Below are 13,284 nucleotides of genomic sequence, written 5' to 3'. Positions count from 1 at the left end.
TCATTGCAGGGATACAATTCACATTCAGGGTGATTAACTCTCGACAATGACCACCTAGCCAGATATTATCCCTTACATAACAATCTATTTCAGCGTACAAACTTTTCAGGAAGACTAGGGGCCGATTCATACTCCTATTTTACCTCTGTTTTGGCGCTGTAGTGCCGAAATGATTTCGGCTCGTCAGAAAATTTCAGTAGCACCGAAGAGCCGACTTTAGGACGGTACCCCCCCCCCCCCCGAACCTCAAATGACGTCACATTGTAGGCTCTACAGAGCCGAACAGACTTTTATTCGGCTCTAAAATAGTAGTATGAATCGCGCCTAAGGCTATAGTTTAATCAATGTCATTGGCAGACAGGTTTCTGAACTGTCTGCAGCCCACCAATGACCCGAGTAGACAGATATTGTGCTATCTTATGAGTATTATAAGACCATTTATATGAAGATAGATTTTCTTTTGTAATATATTAACAATGCTGTACCCACATATATATTTTTTACAACAGGCTTTGTGGTATTGAATGATGGACTATTGTATCAGGCATACATGTACAACAGTTTAGAGTTTATTTTTGGAAAATAAATACAACATAAACATTGTGCTGATGATGACTTACACTTTATGTACATCAAAGGGTTGGATTAGACTGGAAACGTGTCCATACTTTTACCAGACTCTAATTTCTGGCCTGTGTGAAGCTCCTCGGGCAAGCTGCGGCCGAAAAACCTTTGTCAGTTCAGTCCAGTGTCAGGGGAACTCCCACGCCGGCCAAGATGCACACCGATTCGTGCCTGTACTATAAACTGGAATAACCGACCGGGGGCTTGGATAAAGGCGCTATATAAATGCACCATTTATTTAGTAATTGATAGAATAAGTCATTTACAATAGATTATAAATGGATTAGAGATTGAATAACTTCTTGACTGCCTCTCTGTACTGGAGCATGGTGCTCTCACTCTCTCCTTCGTTCTTCAGTCTGGTGACGGAGTCCCTGTACTCCTGCACCTCCGCCCACCCCAGCACCTCCTCTCTCACCGCCTCGGCATCTCCCTCCTTCACCACCTGCATGTAGGGGTGAACAGTTAATACATTATCTCTCTCCCTCCACCACCTGCATGTAGGGGTTAACATTTAATCCATTCTCTCTCTCTCTCGTGTATGGTAGGAGGCAAAGGTTGATCAAAATAACAATTATTCTACATTGTCTTTAACTGTGTAGACTTCTTGTAAATTAATTAATGCAGATGTTAACAATAAATAATAATAACTTGAGTGTAAAATTGGTCATTAAAATGGACATTTTACGGTCTCAAGAGTTAAAGATCTATAAGGTTCCATTTGGTTACCAACTCTCCATCATTTAGCTGGGGACCACAGGTTGAAAGCCACTGAACTAATTCGTTCACTTATGAAAAATATCCATAATAAATTTTAGTTAAAATAATAAATATCAATGTTCCTCCATTCAAAATCTTAGAAATAGTGAAATAGCAAAACGTTAATCAATAGAATAATCGGATAATAATTGGATAATCAAATCAATAGTGTAGTTCTACCTTCATGCCAACAAAGGTGGCAAAGATGTTCTTCAAGATGTTCTTCTGGGATGGACTGTCCTCCCAGCAGTACTCCTCCATGTCTGCAACTGTCTTCTCTGCTTCCCATGGCTCCGTTTTCTGATCAATGAAAGAAAAGAAAAAAGGACTGATGCCCGGGTTCCTTAAACCTCATCTATGCTGTCGATTGTCAAAATGTATTGTTTTCAAGTTTTAACTTAATGTTGTATTATCTGCTATGATGTGGCTTCACCAGGTTTTTAAACTAATAAGGCAGTATCAAACCCCATAAAGGTTGCATCATGTGTTCACACATCTCCTGTTTCTGCAGCCTGAGGCACCTTGATGTACAGGCTATGACATTGGGGGCAGCCATAGCATGGGAAGCAGGTCCAGTTTCGATTCCCAGCTAGGTGTCCATGAGCAAGACACTTGACCCCTAAATGCTACTCCTCGAGCACTCATCAGAACCATGTCTAACCAGGTCTCCCATTTTCCCTTTCCCACAAGTACACCCCATGGTCATGATGACACTAGTATGTGGCAGTGACTGGAGTCGGACGCGTTGTGAACCTGTAGATCGGCTATTTTTGCGCAAACATGTATGATGAAGTATAAAATAAGGCCTAAATCATGCATTGCACTAATCGAAAAATACAAAAAGGTATAAATATGGAGAAGGGTTTTCCGCCGGACAGCAACGTAAACAATAAAACGTGTTTCTTGATTATTTGAAAAGGTAATCGACAGAATAATCAAAAAATGTATCAATAGCTGCAGCCCGGTATGACGCATCTTGTTATCTTGTTTTTGACAAGAGCCAGTTTCAGAAGGTTTTACAGGTGTGTTGTGGGGCTTTCCTTGCTTGATGTTTGGTCCTCTCACACAGCGATAGGGTTTCTCCATACGTGCTGCTCTGTCCACGGCCCCGTCTAGCTGCCATCACATTCCCCGCTGGGACAATAGGCTCCATTGTGTGTCAGCTTAAAGCAAAGGCTGTGATATAACCTGGCTTCTCTTGCTCTTGCCAGGTGTTTGTGTGGTTAATGAGCATCATTACTAACTATACCGTGCATTATCTGATCTATAAGACAGTGAGTGGGTTGAGTGCGCTGCCGTCGGGCAGAGGATTAAGGCTGAGAATAGATCGGTGGCGTGCGTCCCTTCTAATGTATCGTAGGACCAAGCCGAGACTACTTTAACATTAAAAACACTAAAACTGAAAAAACATGGTCTGCTCTCAGACCATGTTAATTGACAGCTTATGTTGGTTGTCTTTGTATTTTACAAATGTTATTTATTCAGGAGCAAATAACTAAAAAGAAAAAATGAATCAGACATTGCTTTTTCCTCTTAGTGTCCTCGAGTTCAAAATAACAAGCTAGAAGTAAATAATGAGGTGCTGACAGTTGTGACGCCATGTCTGTCATTTCATCCATCTCCAAAGAGTTTGGCCGACAGGAGGAAAATACAGTGCTGAGAGACTGTGCCAAGAGCCCAGCAGCCACCTGTCTTCCCCTGCTGAGGACAACATGTGCACTGGCTCATGGGTTACACTCCATGTTTACATCTTCACATTATATGGACTGGCCCTGGGGCACAGACTGGGCAAAAGTGACTTGAGTGGCCTCTAGTGGTGAATAAGGGTGCAACAGTTACTGGAATAGAATGAATCGTTTTTAATGAAAAATAAACTATTTGGGGGGGGGGGCACATTTAAAAGTCCACCCGATTAAGTGGTTAATCAGACTATAATCAATTTGGTCAATTATTACAAATAAATAATAAAACAAGCAGTAGGAAATAAGAGACTGAGACTCCCACTGGGTCGGTGACAGGCAGACCCAGGCAGGAGGCGAGAGCGCTGGTCTGGATTAGCGCACACAGTGGAATTACCAGGCAAGGCAGGCAGGTTAAGGTTATGGGTCCTGGCTGCGTTCTCTCCGAGTGGGGCAGATAAAATCACCTCGCTGGCTGCCAACAATCAGCCTCTTTGTGGGCTTGCGTTTCTCAGCCGAGCGCCACTCCACTCTCACAGCTTCCACCAGACCAATGGGGCAGCACTGTGCCTTTCATTGTGCCTCCCAAAAGGGCACAGGACGGTTTTCCGGACATTCATTCAACAGAGAACAATTTCTTGTTCTTTTCTTTTCACGTGACTAAAGCGTTTACGAGAAAAGGCTTCCCAAAGTTGCACTTTGCACAACAGGAGGAGTCATCTTTTGGCCTATTGGCAGTGTTTCTCAAACAACAGGGGGAGTCATCTTTTGGCCTACTGGCACTGGCAGTGTTTCTTAAAAACAGGAGGAGTCATCTTTTGGTGTTTCTTCGGCCAGGGACTCCCAACTGAAAAGTTGTTGTGCCAGGGACCCCATTAAGAGAAGATTTGTGGTTTTCAAGATCATTAAAAATGTTCAGATCTACGAGCTCACATTGCAAGCTTCTAGATCGGCTATTTTTGAACAGCCAAAGTATAATAATAATAGGGTTAAAAACTTTGAGGCTATATCAACTAATTTTGCTGGGGACCTTCTGAAACCCTCTGCGGGTCCCCGGACCCTACTTTGAGAACCACTGGCCTAATGGCATCAACGCTGGTTTCCGGTGCTGGTGGTAATGACCCGTTGGCGAGTTGCTCTGGCGGGGCATGGCGAGCTTAATGTGAATGTGTGTCAGGTTCAACACCTGATAGGGAGGCCGTCTCCCTCCCACCCCCCCATCTGCAGGGAAATGTCAAAGGGACAATGGTGCAGTTTGCAGGGCCTGGGTCCATTCAAGCCTGATGTCTCCCTAATGGACTCACTGTCCCATAAAAGGGACGATGGACATAATGACTGTCCGCTGCTAAAGAGCTACTTTGCAGTTTGCACTATTGTAAATGTCACTGAATAAAACCACTTATTATTTAAGTAACTAAGTATTTTAATAAGTAAGTTAGTTAAAAGATATATAAAATCCATATGTCCAATTGTTTTCTCTTCAAATTCTCTGGTCCAAACCTTTGCACTAGTGGTACCTGACAAAAGGCTCAAGCACACCTAAAAAACGTTGAGGTACAGTACATTAATTAAAAAAAGGAACTAAGTGGGCAAGATCTTGCATTTGGCCCTTTGGGCAGTGGGCACATAGCATTTTGTAGACTAATACACATTTGTTTTAAGTTTTCTATGCTGTCGCACTATTGCTGGACCAATGTTAATGCATGTTAATCCAATGGTGGGGTCCTCTGGCGTGTGTGCACGCTCTTGCGTAGCTGTTGCATTCCCGTCTCCCGCAGCTCTATACAACTCCGTACAAGGGTGTTTTACCGGATTTTGCACCCCCCCCCCTAGAGAGTACCACAACCACATTTTGGGAATGCCTGTGCTAGACCTTTCTTTCTTGGCATCTTTTTGTCATTTTTCTGATACTACAGTACAACACCTGCTCCAACAGGCAAATATTTCTTCTAATCCGATTCTGATCACAACCTGCACCTTGTTTGTGATGAATTATGAAGGCCCATTTAACCCATTCTGACCTGAGATCAGATTCATACGAGGTTTCCGCCGGACACACACTGGTCTGATGAACCCATTCTGACCTGAGATCAGATTCTAAAAATGTCAGTCGTTCTTCGATTTTTCAAAAAATAGCAGACCTACAAGCTCGTATCGCGCCACTCGGTGGCGCGATATGAGCTTGTAGATCTGCTATTTTTCAATAGCTAAAGCATAACACGATGCTGACACCAAAATGGGTGCCCGGTCAGAATGGGTTAATGAATAACACGAAGCAAGTCAACCTTTTGGTGCTCATGGGCACTCAAAATTAAAACAAACTAATAAAGACACGGTACGTCACTGCTTTTTATAGTTGGGAGGATATGGTACTGCCAGTGGCAAAAAGAATAATGTAATTATCTACAACCTTGTATGTAATTATTAATAGTGCTTTTCTTGACATCCGAGTAAAATATCATCAAACTGAACCATGTCATACAGTAGTGCCTCACCAGAGCATCTGTGTGGCTTTCATTTAATATAGACATCATGATCTGGCTCTGTGTGTCAGGGGGTCACATAAGGACAGATGGTATTTTTGCGTCCAATCCCAAACAAGCTCCCGATATGGAAACATGCCGACAGATATAGTGGCAGTGATCTGCAAGTGCAGGGTGATGCCAAAGAATAAACAACCCTTCCAATGAATCAAGTCTTCGGATAAAACGTGGCTGAAGAACAAAAAGGAAGCGGAAAGCCCAAAAGGTCACAAAGTGACAGGGTTACCGTAATATTACAGTAATATATTACTAGTACTGCCCAACACTATGGTGAATGAGCATGGGATGGGGACGGACGGACAAAGGCTGATATATGAATGGTGAAGTCATGAAGTATTTATTCATGGCTCAGTGGAAAAGGCAGCAGAACAAACCTGTAGTGCTCATCCTGCCACAAAGACCTTTAGTGTGTTCGAACCCTTGGCCACGAGAGGATACCAAGTAGTGTCAGGTGTCCACACAGTCAAGTGGGGTAGTGATCAGACTCAGACAGATGGACCAGCCATCCAATCCATTAGTCCAAACTGTTGCCAAGCAATGGGGCACTTTCCTTTCTTTTTCAAATTCTTCCGCACTGAATAACTAAATTACCAATGATTGTGTGCGATGACGATGACTAAAGAGCATTTTGTTAAGGGTTAGACCGAGATCAGGGTCATGGACTGCTCTGGGGTAATGACGACTGAGGGTCTTTTCAAGTCTTGATTAGAAGGAAACTAATGAAGCGAACTTACCCAGGACTCATGGTAGAGAACAGTCAGCAGGTACATGGCATAGTCATTGTTCTGCTGCTTCAAAGGACAACTAGGAGAGGGAAGTCATATGGGACTCATTCAGATGCAAACAATGACATTATGAGCAAAAGGTTAATGAATGTTTAGTACGGTATGTCATTGTTGAGAAATAAACAGGGCGATTATTGGACCCTGATGTGAAGCAGAGGGTTCTTTATCACCCTGACATGTTGATCAAATATGAATCACTATCATTACTGCATTGGCCATTTCTCACTTCAAATGTTTTCCAAATTATTCTTGTGCGTACGGTTTAGCTGAAAAATTCCAGATTGTCCCCAGCTAAATGACGGAGAATTGAAATTTGTATTGGTAACCAAATGAACCCTTATAGATCTTTAACTCTTGAGAGCGTAAGTTGAAACCACATGGACCATTATGCTTTCATTTTACGCTCTCAAGAGTTACATTATTGTTAATTTACAAGAAGTCTGGTTACACACCGGCATTTAGAAGCCCCCTATTCTGACTTGCTCATTATTAATCCTGTCCCTAACCCTAAATGCACACGGAAGCCACGTAGTGGGAGTCCGAGTGGCGGTGCGTCGGAATGCCACTCTGTCCCCAAGAAGTCTACACAATTAGAGAATGTGGAATAATTGTTATTTTGATCAACGTTTGCCTGTTATCTCTCCTAATGGTACCAACATCAATAAAGCATGGTATTGTGGACAAAATCTTATCCAAAGACAACACAACATTCTAAGTTCTGAGAGGCTAAACCTCATCAAATGGTGGTCCGTGGCTCAAATGCCAAATAAATAATGGACCTTGATATGTAAAGGGTTGAAAACCACTGTTTTATATGACATCTACATCTACAAGCTCACAATTTGTCTCATTGGGAATTTGCGACTCTGTTGTGAGATTGTAGATTGGCTATTCTCAGTGAAAAGATTTGATGTATAGACCCTTGTAGACGCTGGTCAATTAAGTGTACAGTGGACGGCGCTGGTCAATTAAGTGTGTACAGTGGATCCTGGTCAATTAAGAGTGTACAGTGTTTTTAAGTGGTTAAACCATTCTAAAGCAGATTCTAAAAACGCCTTCTAAATCCTGACTTATGTTTCCGAAAAACTTCAAATAATTATTCAAACATTAAAAAAAGATGTATGTTGCAATATCTACATAGCAACTAGATTGGATTTAAAGGCATAATAATGTATAGGGGTTCCTGGTCTAACTGGGTTAAGCGAATGTTGTGATTTTGTTTTTATTTGAATATTTTTGCAGAACACTCAACATGCCCGTTTTAGGAAGCTTTTTTTGTTTACCTGTCAGTTGTGATGCTAAGGATATCAGTCTGTTTGCAATATCTGTCCCCAAGCAGCTTAATCATCTTCTTCCTTGCATGGTCGTCCAGATTCAAACTGGACAGCTTTACCTGGAATGCCATTATAAGAACACATTATACTAATATTCTTGCAGAACACATGCATACTTTGTTATTGAATCATTGTGTGCTTTTCTAAATATTCTTTTATGTTTTCTTTTAACGGTTTTCCTCTTACTGGACAGCACCTTGTTCATCTTGTTCCCTATCCGTTTTCTTGCATTTTTCATACATTTCTTTAATGTAAAGCAACTTGACAGCTGCATTTTCTTGCACAAGAGGTGCTATAAAAAAAGAATCACACCCGTGTGAAGTCGTACATCGTGTGAGGTCGTACATCATCCATTCATGTCAATGAGAATTTGTAAGACGAAAACTACACTATAGCTGAATATAGCGCCCTTCAAAAATAAGGTCACACACACACACACACACACACACACACACACACACACACACACACACACACACACACACACACACACACACACACACACACACACACACACACACACACACACACACACACACACACACACACACACACACACTTTCAACTACGTCAACCCTTTGTTTAAATCCCTACAAATTCAACGTAAATCTCTTGATTAACCAGTGGCCCCTTTGTAGAACAGATAAGAGATTACTATGCAATTATAATGTCTCACTATGGCTTTGCATTATACTGTACATGACAATATAAATATACTCTGACTGTATACTGTAGGAGTAGCCTGGCATGGCCAGACTAATATCACTGCGTACTAGTGCGTAGATATTAGTCTGGAACTTGGGGTGATTACAAACAGTCACCCACAACTCTGGGGTGAGCTAAATGTAATTCAAACTGAGGAGTGTCAGACCAATCTGCCCAGGGATTTTTTTTTGCAGTTTCTCAAATGAGGTATGTTTACCCCAACAGGGGTAAGTGGAGGTAAGTGTTAAACCAAAGTAAATCTAAAACTAGCACTGTTGTATAGAAAACAATACACGTAAACTAGACATACGCAAATGTTATGGTTATTGGTTAACAGTTTAAAATAAATCTGCTCAGGAGGCAGTAATTCCAACTCTTTCACTCAATTTCTTATTTGTAATGCCATATTCTTCAAAAGGATTCATAGCATACTATGTTTTATCTTGCAGTTTTCAAAGCAAAATACTGTAGTGGAAGTAAAAGCCATTTAAAAAAAGCTTTGCCATGGACAATTCTTCACTTTAACTGAACGGTCTTAAGTTTATTTTCTTTGTGTAACAATGTAAGACTCCTGGTGGTAAACTTAAATAGTCCAAAAGGGATTCATTCCCTGTTTTTTCGTTGTTTTTTTTAAGAAAAGGAACGCTGATAAGGGCAATAGTGGGACACTTACCTTCAGATGAACGATGCGAGCAGAAGGGGTTCTAAGTGAGCTTCCAGCATGAACATAGTCTGAGCTCTCTAACTTGATGGGGAAGTGTTCATCACACACAGCATCTGACTCCAGTGCTGAGGGCCATTCTGTGCAGAAGGCTAAAGACACAACAACTCTTAATTTATTATGCCTTCCATTGGATTATTATTATGCTTTTCTAGTTGAAAAAGAGGCTTACGTTTCAGAGCGTCACAGTGTTTCTTAATGGCTGCTGGTGTCAAGTGCAAAAAATTGGGAATCTGAAAGAAGTTTTACATAATACAAATTAGTAGTAGCCCCACACAGTATAAAGATAGAGCAATCTTCACATTTCCATAGTAGACTATATACAGCAAGTTCCCACATCATAGATGTCTGTTTCATTGTTTAAATGCTATATATACACACTTCATTATCTTAGTCTCCTGGGTCTAATTCCCCCTTAATTTCCCCCTCAACAAATCTATTCTAAAAAAACATCTACAAATTCACAACGTGGTACAGTATAAAATAGGGCTGATTGTTTAAAATAATTAATCACAATTACACTCATCTTTTACTTTGTCTAATAACCTAAATTAAAACATGAACCTTGTTTGAAAAAAACTAAAGTTGTCCTTTAAAGACGTTTACACCGACAAAGCCAACTCGAGTTGTGACAAATCATGACAACAAACACAATATTTTGGGCCGAACAAATAATTACAAAGAAGAAAAACAATTATTTGTTCAGCACAAAAAAATGTGTTTGTTGTCATGATTTGTCACAACCCGGGGGAATTCATTCCTGGATCCTCGTAGGGGGCGGGACTGCGACGCTCTATAGTGCCAACTACAGTTCTGTGCTTTGTAGTCTGTTGTATGGGCACTTGGGCAGATATCATGATGACACCCTAATCACCTCATTACAATCACCTGTTGGGTTTGGGCATGTTTGGTCATAACAAACAAGATACAGAGAGGAAAGGAGCTCTCAGCTCTTCACATCAAGAGTCTACAAAATATAAGTTAAAAAAAGAACAAGAGCGTAACTACTCCGAAAATAATCTGTGCAGAAGGCACACACGGTATGTTACCTGTCATTTATTTTGTACAGTTTTTGTCATTCCATTGTGTATTTGTTCGTTTTTGTGACATGTGGACATTTTATTAATATTGAAAATATGGAGATTGTGAATGTATTTTTGTTTTCAGAAAGTTACGCAATAAATTTAAATATTACAAAATACCCATCAGACAGGGCATGCCTACTCCTGGCAGAGATTTGCTATGGCTGTGCTTTATGGTATTTTTACTGGAGTTTAACCAAAAAGACAGTGTTCAGCCAGAGTTCAGCCAAACACAGCAGGGGGCATCCATGTCTAGTGACATTTCACTATGAATGCAGTAGATTAGAGCAGAGATCCACACAGCACACCAAAAAGCTCATATTAAGAGGATTTCATTTCACCTGAGGTATAAAGTAAAATATAACAAAAGCATTAAATAAAATCCTCTTAATGCGTCAGCGACTCGCTGTCAGGCATAAACCTTGTATGTCCATATTTAAGATGTTATTGTTTTTAATAAATGAATGCCTTAACTTTTTCACTGTCACACAAGATGCACAATATAGTTTGTGACTAAATAGTAACTACATTGGAACAGGTTATTTTTTTCCCCATTTCCTGAAGTAGTAACGGTTTTGGACATACAAGGTTTCCACCCGACAGTGATGAAATGGAGCATTTTAGCGTGCGAGCAGACACACGTCTGCTCTACAGTATTATTCTGATCCGGCAGACATTTTGGAAGTACACGCATTTTTTTCCTCCACTTTTCTTATTGGGTTATGGATGTATTCAGACCTTGATGAGCTCCAGGTTTCCCTTCTTCTCGGGGGGAACACCTCCTCTCACAGGCTTGCCCATCCGCACAGGTAAGGGTACTGATCCGGCTCTGAAGGGAGCCCAGGCCGGGTACACGGCAGTCCAGTCCTGATCCACTGCCATCTGCTCTGTCCTGGGTTCCCCTGACTAGTACACAGGCAGGAATTATAGGCTTCCCTTTTACTTTAAACAATGCATTGGGGGTAAAACAGTCAAACTGATTAGTCAATTGATCATTTAATAAAATAATAATAATCTAAGCCTATTTTGGGCGAGTCAGGCAAAACTCTTCCAAAAAAGAAATGTCAAAATTGTGGGGAAGAAAACTGGTCTACAGGCTCCCAATGCATTGCATTTCACTTTTTGTTTGGCTGTGCAACAAAGCAGGGCTAAAAGTCAAAAAGTGTTTGAGTCATTGATGTATATTTATTTGAGCCCTACAATGCATAGTTTTAATTGTGGGTTTATGATATTGTCAAAGCCCTATAACTGTGTGTGTGTGTGTGTGTGTGTGTGTGTGAGAGAGAGAGAAAGGGACAGACTTACTTCTCTCCTGGGTTTCCTGGGTCCTCCTCTGTTGCTTTTATCAGTAAATCCTTACAATAAGACAGTTAGGATCAAAGCATGTCATTAAGTGAGTTTTTCACAGGGCTTATCCATTAGCTACTACCTACATACTCGACTACTCGACAGCATAATAACCAGCAGATTAAATAAGCAGTGGTTCCTAAAGTGGGTTGCAGAGTCGGACCGTACAGGGACTCTGCAGTGTTCCTTGAGGGGGTTCCATGTTGTATCCAGGACACAACTCTCTCTGTCTGAGTGTTTAAATGTGCACACTCCCAGTGATATAGGGTCCTTAAAATAACAGTTTGAGAACTGAGATAAAGCCAGAGCACTTAGCATAGCAGGCGGCTAACAAGCTAGCAGGCTGTGTAGGTCTCTGTGGCTCTACTACATGAGGAATTGGAAGTAAATCAAATGCAGACAGATTCTCACCTTTATTTGAATTAGTTCTGTTAGTAGACAGGGCCGTGGCGTATGTCACCCTGCCCAGAGGGCTGTGTGGTGTAAAAGCAGGGCTTTTCATTCGTCCTAAGGACAACAACACCTTGCATGTGTGAGTCGCCATGTTTTCTTCCGAATGACAGTGACTACAGACGGAGGCCGTTGAGGGACAATTTAGATGCAGCACTGAGATATAACTGGGGCCTATCGTGGTTAATAATTGAATAAATGTGTAACTCGAGACAGTATAAGTAAGTATTACACGTGTAATAAAAAAATTGTCACAGTGCATATAACATAATTGCATGGTTTTGAATGTTCGTTTGCATGGTCAAATTTATTTTCCAAATTATATGAATCCTAATGTTCTCCTCCTTACTGAAAATATTACTGGATATGTGGCATTGTGGCTAAAAGCAATTCCTGTCATTTCAGTTTGACAAAGTGTGTTATTGTTTCAAGCACATATATCTTTCATGAAATAATTTGAATAATTGGGATCTTAATTGGGCTCACTCACGGTCTGTTCTCTACAATAAAAATCAATACACTCTCTAGGTCCATTTGGATCCATTTGTACACTGGAATTATAATTAACACTAGTGTGTTTTACACTGTGGGTTTATGTCCACATGTGTCAGCAGCATCCCCACATCCTCCTCTCCTCTTCATCCTAATCATCCAGCCGGGCAGCCAGCTGCTGCTGCATGCTTGTCCACAGGGGGGTCCACACAGCCGCTGCGTCCCAACAGTGATGCGCTTCAAAGGAAACGCCACGCCGTCGTGATTAATTAAGTCATAACTTCATAAGTGACCACCAAATCAACGTTTGTTGTTTCTTTTCAGTCGTATGTTGTGTTTTGAAGCTCGAGGAGAAACTCATTGACAGTTCTTCAAGAAACGTGGAGTGAGAGACTGAGTTTGTTAATACGGCTTCAGCCAGGACAACACGTCAGTGGATGGACGAGGTAGCCATGCTGTCCTTTCGCGCCAAAGGTAGGTACACCGTACATGTATAATTCTTTAGCTTTTCCTTCTGTAAAGTTGCGTGAAATGCATACAAGAATTCGCGGAGCAAAGTCTACACATAGTGTTTAATGTCAGTATGCAAACACAGAAACGGTAGGCTAATATATAGGCTATTACATTTTTAATACAAAACATACCTGACCCTGCACCCTGGGCGAGGCCTAGAAGCCTTAAAAATAGGCTATAAAGGATATATTATTATATTTGGGCAAAAGCTGAGAGGCATACGATACGAACTATAGGCCTACTGTATGTC

The 13,284-nt window shown here is 41.1% G+C and overlaps 1 protein-coding gene across 1 annotated transcript; it reads right to left on the bottom strand.

Annotated features, from left to right (window-relative positions):
• Window positions 1-606: 606 nt before the first annotated feature.
• LOC310856876 (small ribosomal subunit protein mS35-like) lies at window positions 607-12,124 on the bottom strand. The gene is made up of 9 exons (XM_083762389.1): window positions 11,991-12,124; window positions 11,538-11,587; window positions 10,971-11,138; window positions 9,323-9,383; window positions 9,103-9,242; window positions 7,674-7,783; window positions 6,340-6,409; window positions 1,564-1,683; window positions 607-1,069 (listed from the first exon to the last, which is right to left on the bottom strand). Exons 1-9 carry the CDS (start codon window positions 12,121-12,123, stop codon window positions 908-910), a joined length of 1,014 nt encoding a protein of 337 aa, XP_083618515.1. The 5' UTR covers window position 12,124; the 3' UTR covers window positions 607-907.
• Window positions 12,125-13,284: the final 1,160 nt, after the last annotated feature.

This window comes from Protomyctophum parallelum, assembly GCF_964188405.1.
Source record: "Protomyctophum parallelum genome assembly, chromosome: 4".
Taxonomy (NCBI): Eukaryota; Metazoa; Chordata; class Actinopteri; order Myctophiformes; family Myctophidae; genus Protomyctophum; species Protomyctophum parallelum.
Note: the sequence above shows the minus strand (reverse complement) of the source record. Positions and strands in the feature narration are given on the sequence as shown.